Source organism: Triticum aestivum, chromosome 3D (genome assembly GCF_018294505.1).
Source record: "Triticum aestivum cultivar Chinese Spring chromosome 3D, IWGSC CS RefSeq v2.1, whole genome shotgun sequence".
In the NCBI taxonomy this organism is placed as follows: Eukaryota; Viridiplantae; Streptophyta; class Magnoliopsida; order Poales; family Poaceae; genus Triticum; species Triticum aestivum.
The window spans coordinates 76018865-76028637 of record NC_057802.1 but is presented as its reverse complement, the minus strand read 5'-3'; the positions used below and the strand labels follow the sequence as shown (position 1 = coordinate 76028637).

Below are 9773 nucleotides of genomic sequence, written 5' to 3'. Positions count from 1 at the left end.
AATACATGTGTGAATACATAGACCATAACATGTCCCTAGTGAGCCTCTAGTTGACTAGCTCGTTGATCAATAGATGGTTATGGTTTCCTGACCATGGACATTGGATGTCATTGATAACGGGATCACATCATTAGGAGAATGATGTGATGGACAAGACCCAATCCTAAGCATAGCACAAGATCATGTAGTTCATTTGCTAAGAGCTTTTCTAATGTCAAGTATCATTTCCTTAGACCATGAGATTGTGCAACTCCCGGATACCGTAGGAATGCTTTGGGTGTACCAAACGTCACAACGTAACTGGGTGGCTATAAAGGTACACTACAGGTATCTCCGAAAGTGTCTGTTGGGTTGGCACGAATCGAGACTGGGATTTGTCACTCCGTATGACGGAGAGGTGTCTCTGGGCCCACTCGGTAATGCATCATCATAATGAGCTCAATGTGACTAAGTAGTTAGTCACGGGATCATGCATTACGGAACGAGTAAAGTGACTTGACGGTAACGAGATTGAATGAGGTATTGGGATACCGACGATCGAATCTCGGGCAAGTAACATACCGATTGACAAAGGGAATTGTATACGGGATTGATTGAATCCCCGACATCGTGGTTCATCCGATGAGATCATCGTGGAACATGTGGGAACCAACATGGGTATCCAGATCCCGCTGTTGGTTATTGGCCGGAGAACGTCTCGGTCATGTCTGCATGGTTCCCGAACCCGTAGGGTCTACACACTTAAGGTTCAATGACCCTAGGGTTATAGGGAATAGATATACGTGGTTACCGAATGTTGTTCGGAGTCCCGGATGAGATCCCGGACGTCACGAGGAGTTCCGGAATGGTCCGGAGGTAAAGAATAATATATAGGAAGTGAGGTTTTGGCCACCGAAAGAGTTTCGGACGTCACTGGTAATGTACCGGGACCACCGGAGGGTTCCGGGGGTCCACCGGGAGGGGCCACCAGCCCCAAAGGCTTGCATGGGCCAAGAATGGGAAGGGACCAGACCCTGAGTGGGTTGGTGCACCTCCCACCAGGGCCCAAGGCGCAGCTTGGAGGGGAAAGGGGGAAACCCTAGGCGCAGATGGGCCTAAGGCCCATCCTAGGGCGTGCCCCCTCTCTCCCCCTCTTGGCCGCCCCCTCCATCCAATCTAGGGCTGCCGCCCCCCCTAGGGGTGGGAACCCTAGAGGGGGCGCACCCTCCTCCCCTCCTCCTATAAATTGTGGGGTTTTTGGGGCTGCAGAAGACACGAGTCTCCCTCTTTCTTGGCGCAGCCCTACCCCTCTCCCTCCTCGTCTCTCGCAGTGCTTGGCGAAGCCCTGCTGGAGTGCCACGCTCCTCCATCACCACCATGCCATTGTGCTGCTGCTGGACGGAGTCTTCCCCAACCTCTCCCTCTCTCCTTGCTGGATCAAGGCACGGGAGACGTCACCGGGCTGCATGTGTGTTGAACGCGGAGGCACCGTTGTTCAGTGCTTAGATCGGATTCGGCCGCGATCTGAATCGCTTCGTGTATGACTCCACCGACCGCGTTCTTGCAACGCTTCCGCATCGCAATCTTCAAGGGTATGAAGATGCACTCCCCTCTCTCTCGTTGCTAGTTACTCCATAGATTGATCTTGGTGATGCGTAGAAAATTTTGAATTTCTGCTACGTTCCCCAACAATGGTTGCCCAGGAGGTTCGGCGCCTCCTCTTCTTCCTCCTCATCACGCTCTTCTTCGCACTCCTCCGGCTCTCCGGCGCTGCTCGGCGTCAAGGCCGAGCCCGCGGCGGAGACGCCGCTCGGCCAGCGCACTCGCAACGCCGGCATCGTCATCAACGAGGGCGGCCGGCGCGCCTCCTTGTCAGCTCCTCCGCGCTTCGTCAAGCCCAAGACGGAGCCGGGGCTCGCGCCGGTGAAGACGGAGCACGGCAGCGACGTCGAGCTCGACGACGACGCGGCCCTTGAATGGGCGCGCGCGGACTCCCTGAAGATGGCGAGGGAGCGCCAGTGCGCCGCCCTGCGGCGCTTCGCGCAGCGCCGCCGGGCCGCGACGAAGGAGGAGTCGTCGTCATCGATGACGAGGACGCGCCACCAGTCCGACATGGCGACGCCGGGCAGGAGTCCAGCTGGGACGCCCGTGTCAAGGAGGAGAAGCCCGACGACGACGACGGCGAGGATGGCGGCGACGACGGCGACTACTCCGCGTTCAGCCAGTTTCTTTTTTAATTAGATATGTTATGTAATAAAAATCCGCGACTATTATGTAATATATGCCGAACTTTGCCAAAATTTGCTATATATTTGCCTTTTTTGAACGCGCCTGGGGCGGCCCTGGGGCGGGCGGCTGGGGACCAACTCGTCCCCAGGCCGATTTTTTGCGCCGGCTCACCCCCAGGCGGCGATTTTAGGCGCCCCGGGGGGCCAACGGCTGGAGATGCTCTTAGGTGGGTAGTGGTAATCCCAGCTCACCAGGGTTTCAAGTCTTGGTGCTCGCATTTATCATGGATTTATTTCAGAATTTTCGGCTAAAGCTTGTACAAAGTTGAGTCACCCCTTTTTCTCTAACAAAAAAATATTTTAACAGAGAGAATTGCCATCCTATGACGCACACACATCTGACACTGGTGCGGAAATCCGGACAATATGCAGATGGCATTCGATCTCTCCCAGGTAGCAGCACTACAACAGTCTTTGGCACCACATGGAACACGTGGTTTGCAATCCAAACTTGATAAAAAGAACAGTCTTTCGCAACAACAACAAAAAAAAAACAGCTGCAGTGTCGAATCCACAGGGACACAGACACACAGTACTGCTCGAGCCGTCTCGTCACTCGTCTCGTCCTGCTATTCGCTCTCGATCTTGCAGAACCATGCAGCGCAGGCAAGCCAGCCTACCGGCTGGCTAGTTGCCGGCGACGAACGCCCTGAGGTTCCTCTCGGATGAGCCGCCCACGGCCGCCGCCGCCCTCGCCTTCTCCCTCCACAGCGCCGCCTTGGCGCGCACCACATCCGACGTGGCGGAGCCGATGCACCTCGGCAGCTCGTCGGTCTCCAGCACGCCGTCCTTCTCACTCACGGCGGCCCGGACCCCGGTGCCGAGCTTCCGCTCCACCAGCCACGCATTGGTGCCCTGGTCCGTCCACTGCGGCATCCCGACTACCGGCACGCCGCACGCCACGCTCTCCAGCGTCGAGTTCCAACCGCAGTGCGACACGAAGCACCCCACCGCCGGGTGCGACAGCACCTTCCCCTGGTCGCACCACTCCACCACCATGCCCGCGCTGGAGCCGATGCCGCTGCACGAGTCGTCGCCGTCTATCTCGCCGCGGTTGTCCTTCCTCAGCACCCACAGGAACGGGCGGCCGATCTCCGCCATGCCGCGCGCCACCTCCGCGATCTGCCGCTTGCTCATCGTCGACAGGCTCCCGAAGGAGATGTAGACGACCGACCCCGCTTCCTGCGCGTCCAGCCACTCCAGGTACCCCTTGCCGTCCAGCTTGAACAGATCGTTGTTGTTGTTGACCGGCGCCGCCGATGCGTCCAGGAAGGAGAGCACGGGGCCGATGGGGACGACGTCGACGCCGTGCTGGCGCAGCGTCGCCACCGCATCAGGCTCCATAGCGTCGAACGTGTTGACGAGCACGGTGGGCGTGTCCTCGCGGTCCAGCACGTCGAGGAGCTCGCGGAACGCGGTGAGGACGAAGGCGTAGGGGTGGTCGACGTCGGAGGCGATGGTGAAGAACGACGGCAGGTCGCGCAGGCGCATCGGCGGGAGCCCCCGGACGCGGACGTCCGCCCACGGGTCGCTCGCCGCGGCGGCGACGGCCTGGTCGAGGCCGTCGGTGCCACGGAAGAAGTGGAAGTAGGCGGCGAGCACGGTGGCCGGCTGGATCCAGTAGGCCGCGGCGGGAACGCCGTGCGCGCGCGCGACGGCGGCGACCCAGGAGAGCATCACGGTGTAAACCACCTGCGTGACGGGGGTGCCGGCGTCGCGGAGGCGCGCGAGCACGCCGCCGAGCGTGCGGGACCCCGCGGCCTTGAGATTGGACATGTAGTACGAGATGTCGTGCGCTGACGTGTCGAAGCCGCCGTCGAACCCGTCGGAGTAGGGCACGTAGTGGACGCCGGCGCCGTCGACGTGGTCCACCGCCTCCGCGTCCTCGACGTCCGTGAACATCTTGCGGAAAGCGGAGACGGGGGTGGAAAAGGTGACGCGGGCGCCCGGCGAGGCGCTGAGGAGGCGCAGCGCGAGGTGGCGCGCCGGGTTGATGTGGCCCTGCGCCGGGAACGTGACCACGAGGAAGTGCGGCGCCTCCCCCGCGCGCTCCGCCTCCTGCGCCACCATGGCCGGCATTGCTGCGAGTGCAAGAGCGAGCGTGCTACGTAAGAGTGTCTTGTCGTCGATGTGTGTGCGTCGTTGCTGGGTTGGGTTGCGGCGAGTGATCGATGGGCTTGGCCTGTTATATACGGCGAAGATGACGAAAGCGCTGAGGTGTAGTGTAGTAAGCCTGGGCTGGCGCTGGCCACGGTACAGATGTAAGCCAAGAAGGTGTGGATTGGCAAATATTAATGGCTGGAGGCTGGTGCCAGTCACGGTATCTATGAGTAATCACGTTGGCTATTTACCAGGGGTCTGGTTTCTATTTTTGGCCTCAGTGGCATAGAGCGATACACTGGCCTGGAGACAGGGAGGCTGCGGCGAGCCAGGACCTGGCCCGAGACGGATCAACACGGCTCGCCGCTACGTCGCCGGCAGGGGAGATGAAGGAGGTTGATGGTGTGGGTGCAAGGCGGGGGCTGGTCACCGGGGCCGGAGGAAGGAGTGGTGCTCAAATCAACATTCACTAGCGCTGCAAGCCAGGTGGTAGCTCGATGTTGCAGGGGCAGGGGCAGTCACGCTGTAAGGACTCGGGGCGCCGCTCGTCGGCGACAAGCAGTGGCAAATGCTGCAAACGTATGTCTCATCATGCACAGTAAGCCGAAGATGCAGTGCTGCAGGGGCTAGGGTGAGGGGCGCTGCTTGCCGGTGCCGCAAGCGGCGAGCAATGCTGCAACCGTACGTCTCACCGGCGGTGCACGCAGTGCTGTGTGCTGTTGTTGTAGCAGCTTGGGTTGATGCCTAGTTTTTTTTTTTTTGAGGGGTATGGGCTGACACCTAGTGCGAGTCTAAAAAAAGCGCGGCGACTATGTATCGTCTCCCTGAATGATTGTTGTGTCTCGAAGCCGGAGTACAACCCTGGGTTTGCTACCTCCGTCCCAAAATAAATGTCTCAAACTTAGTACAATTTTACACTAAAATTAGTACAAAGGTGAGACACTTATTTTGAGACGAAGGAGGTTGTTTATAGCTACGCCGTCCACTGCGCTATGTGTTGAGTTCGTGATGAACTGTAGGACACAACCTACTTAAGGTAAAAGAGCCAATTTTATTCACCGTTTTTTCTGTTTTCTTTGTTTCTTTTTCTTTTGTTTCTTTTCTTTTTTTCATCCGTTTTTTTCATTATTTTCTGCATTTTTTTCCTCGGTTTTCTTCTTTTTTTCCTTTTTTCTATGGTTTATTTTGTTTATGTTTTTTTTGTTTCTTTGGTTTTCTTTGTTTCTTCTGGTTTTCATTCCACATTTCTTGTATATGTCAACAACGTTTTTCTAATACATGTTTAATATTTTTCAAATACAAATTTAACATTTTTACAATACATGGTAACATTTTTTCTATACACATTTTAAACTTTTTTGAATGCTTGATTACATTTTTCAAATAGAAGATTAACATTTTATAATACATGATCAACAATTTTTCTATGCATATTAAACATTTTCTCAAATCCTTGATTAACATTTTCTCAACACAATATTAAAAAAAATAAACGCATGGTCGACATTTTTTCTATGCACATTTAACATTTTTTCAAATGCTTGATTAACATTTTTCGAATACTTGTTCAACATTATTTTAAATGCTTGATTAAAAAAATTCATATACATGATCAAAAAAATTCATCATCTTTTAATACATGGTTAACATTTTTTTATACATATTTTAACATTTTTTAAATAATTGTTCAACATTTTTTCAAGAGCTTGATTAACATTTTCATATACATGATAAAAATAATCATTTTTTAAAACATGGTCAACATTTTTTCTATACATATTTAACATTTTTCAAATTTTTGATCAATATTTTTCAAATACTTGTTCCAAACAAATTCAAATGCTTAATTAACATTTTTTTAATACATGATAAATTTTTATACACTTCTTAAAATTTTCATATACATGGTAAACATTTTCTCTATACACATTTAACATTTTCCAAATGCTTGTTCAACATTTTACAAAAAATAGATTTTTTCTTCAAATAAACATATGTTTAGAATATTTTAAAGTATAAACAGAAGTAAAAAAACAAAAAAAAGTAAAAAAACAAAACAAAAAAAGAGGCTGTGGGCTCCCGCGCTCCTGGACCATCCCATCTTGGTCTGCCCTTCAGCGAGCCTCCCCTCGGTCTTGCTGAAGGCGAGATATAGGGGCGCTCTAAAAAAAGGGCAAAAACATTGTCCAAATATGCCGAGGCAACCCACTGGGCCAAAGCTTGCACCGGATACTTCAAGGTCTGCGAGAGCGCTGCAGTTGATATCCCGCCAGATTCCCCAAACCCCAACCCACCTTTCCCGCCACAGCCTCGCCTCTCCCCCCCCCCTCTCCCATGGCAACGCCGTCGGCAGCCATGCGCAAGAAGTTGTAGCGCAAATTCCGGTTGCATGGCTTCACCCTCAAAGTTGATGCCCTCGAGGAGGCCGCCGCCTTCCTTGCCTGCTTCCCTAATGCCGAGGATGAGGCCCTTGACCTCCTCCTCGACGAGCTCGACAAAGAGCCGCGTAAGTACTCGCTCCGCCCTAGGCTTTTAGGCCGTTTGCCTCCTATTCTCACTCCGAGGCTTCGTTTTTACGGTTGGTTCTTACCTTGTGCGCGTCTCTTTGTGCTTTGCGGGCGCTCACTGTGAAGTCGTCAATACTAGACCGGGATGCGGGGCATCATGCATGACCCTCTCCCAGTTCCCCAAACAAGAGAATTGAACGGAGTAGAGGTTATCCTCAAAAGACCTGAACTTTGCCTGTTGTGCTATGTCCCATGCCCATCACATGTTTATGAAAAACCATGTCTGGCTATAGGTCTTATTGGTGTTGACCCGAGCCTGCGCATCCATCTTGTTTCCCACGGCGGCACGTCTTTCTCATCAAAGACCACATCATCCAGATCCTCCTCCTTCAACCCTATCTCCTTCATCATCCGCTCCACATCGCTAACCCCTAATGAGCCCGAGGATCTTTCAGATGCCATATAGATCTCTTACCCGATGAGCAAAACAGATCAGATGATTCAGGTGAAACTCTAGTTCCCGCCTCGACCCGAGGACAAGATCGAAAGCAGGAAAATGATCCAAAGACTGCCCCTGGAGCTCCTAGTAAGGCAATGGAGAGGAGATCGGCGGTAGGGAAGCAAACTACTCGACGGCGGCGAAGAGAAATACCCTAACTTGAGGGAAACTTGTTCGTTTATCATGTTATATACTACTCCCTCCGTTTCAAAATAGATGACTCAACTTTGTACTAACTCTAGTATAAAGTTAAGTCATCTATTTTGGAATGGAGGGAGTAATAGTGAATTTTCGTTTGTTCTAAATTTGCCCCCGAAATCGATAGGCTGACGCCTAGTTTTTTTTAGGGGTATGGGCTGACGCCTAGTGCGAGCCTAAAAAAAAGGGCACAACAATGTCCAACTTGCCGAGGCAATCCACCCACTGGGCCAAGGCCCGCAGCGGATACTTCAAGCCCAGCGAGGGCGCTGCAATTGATATCCCGCCAGATTCCCAAACCCCAACCCACCTTTCCCGCCACAGCCATTCCCTCTCGCCTCCTCCCCCCTCTCCCATGGCGGCGCCGTCGGCAGCCATGCGCAAGAAGCTGCAGCGCAAATTCCGGCTGCGTGGCTTCACCCTCAAAGTTGACGCCCTCGAGGAGGCGGCCGCCTTCCTCGCCCGCTTCCCCGACGCCGAGGACGAGGCCCTCGACCTCCTCCTCGACGAGCTCGACAAAGAGCCGCGTAAGTACTCGCTCCGCCCCAGGCTTTCAGGCCGTTTGCCTCCTATTCTCATTCCGAGGCTTCGATTCATGACTGGTTCTCACCCTGTGCGCGTCTCTTTGTGCTTTGCGGGTGCTCTCAGTGAAGTCGTCGATACTGGACCGGGACGCGGTCCGTCGCGTGGTGTCCCTACTGGTCGAGGCGGAGGAGGCGGTCGACGCGGCGTCGCCTTCCGCCACCAGCGTCCAGTCGGCGCTGCGGGTGGTGGACTCGTTCGTCGTGCCGCGGTTCCACTACGACCCAATCAAGAAAGTGTTCTACGAGTATGTAAATGCTGCCACTTCCTTTTAGATCTGGGAAACTGGGTGTCGGGATTTGAGAATTTGCCCTGTGTCTTAAGTCTTGGGTGTTGATGGCTGAATATGGTGATAACGGATGTCTATTACCTGCTTGATTCGTCTAAATATTAAATGAACTTTCAGGAGAAATTGATAATTTGCAGAATGGATGCAGGACATAGCTTTGATATTATTTTTTTCGGAAAGAGGGGAAGACCCTCGGCCTCTGCATCGAGTGATGCATACGGCCAATAACGTCGAACAAATCAGCTTACAAAGAGGAAAAAGAAAAAAAAAGTTAAGACTGTCCACATAGGACAAGCCTCGCCACAACATCCCCAAATCATATCAGATATCACAAAACCTACGATGACATATTAGCAGGCAATGGATGCATGCTCCAAGACGCCGCCTTCAAGAAGGAATAGCCGATGTTGGCTGGTCTAACCAGATGTCAAACTAAGGGCTTGGCGGCCGGCTGCACGTTGCCCTTCCCAACGACAGCCGACGTGGACTTCTTTGCCTCGGCCTTCAGTGGCACAGAGACCGCAATGGACGGGGCAGCGCTGGGCAGCGACAGCTGCCGGGTTAGATGGAAGCGCCGCCGATCCGATTCTTATAGTTGATGGAGCTTAGTGTTTTTCTTTTTCTTATAGTTGGTCAATTTGTTAGCTCAGCCCTGAGGGATTCCGGATTGAATTGGTCTTTAAATCAATTCGTTTCTTTCTAGTTGGTGGCATCTGATTCAGTATGACACATTGATTGCTCTTTGATGCTAAACTAGAAAACATGACTTTCTAAAACAGGTTGTGTGTATGTTTGTTGATGCTATTTCCGATTACACTGTGTATATAGGCATACTGGAAGATTAGCCCTCCATGGAGAAGCTGGAGATAAAGCCGCCCTTTACAGGGATAGATATCAAGTGCTGCTTCAGAGGCTCGCTCGTGATAAATATTTCTCCAAGCCAGCTTTTGAGTCTGTTATGACTGAAAATGAAAGTTGTGAGGTATTTCTCTTAATTATGTTGTGTTCTACTTCTACTACTATAGATTGATTTCTGTGATCCCAGTCCACTGTAGTCCAATACTTGGTGCTTTCCCCCCAAAACCTTTGTGCAGCCTCTTTTGTTCCCCATTTTTTTTAATCATTGTATATGAAATGACGTACAGTTTCCCCCCTTCATGTAGATTACTTCCATACAGTCCTTAGTTGGGTGTACTGGGCGGAGATGGATCATGGGGGTCATATCGCAGTTGGAGGAACGCCAGTTCTACTTGGAGGATCTTACTGGAGCAGTGCCAATTGACTTGGCGAATGCAATATCCTTAGAACCATTGCCATGTTACCTTCATGCA

General features: G+C 52.3%; 2 protein-coding genes across 2 annotated transcripts in view; one reads left to right on the top strand and one right to left on the bottom strand.

Moving 5' to 3' along the window:
* Positions 1 to 2662: 2662 nt before the first annotated feature.
* On the bottom strand, positions 2663 to 4420 carry LOC123074174 (UDP-glycosyltransferase 75C1-like). The gene has a single exon (XM_044497086.1). It carries the CDS (start codon positions 4344 to 4346, stop codon positions 2895 to 2897), a length of 1452 nt encoding a protein of 483 aa, XP_044353021.1. The 5' UTR covers positions 4347 to 4420; the 3' UTR covers positions 2663 to 2894.
* Positions 4421 to 7767: 3347 nt separating this feature from the next.
* LOC123077528 (DNA polymerase epsilon subunit B) overlaps positions 7768 to 9773 on the top strand; it is a 6189-nt gene continuing 4183 nt past the window's right edge. Inside the window, exons 1-4 of the mRNA XM_044499807.1 lie at positions 7768 to 8098; positions 8220 to 8400; positions 9271 to 9424; positions 9606 to 9737. Of these exons, the coding sequence (XP_044355742.1) occupies positions 7768 to 8098; positions 8220 to 8400; positions 9271 to 9424; positions 9606 to 9737 (798 nt within the window). The remainder of the gene's footprint in view (positions 8099 to 8219; positions 8401 to 9270; positions 9425 to 9605; positions 9738 to 9773) is intronic.

Bases quoted from the DNA above. Each gene is read 5' to 3' on its own strand.
- LOC123074174 (XM_044497086.1), bottom strand. From the start codon at position 4,346: ATGCCGGCCATGGTGGCGCAGGAGGCGGAGCGCGCGGGGGAGGCGCCG.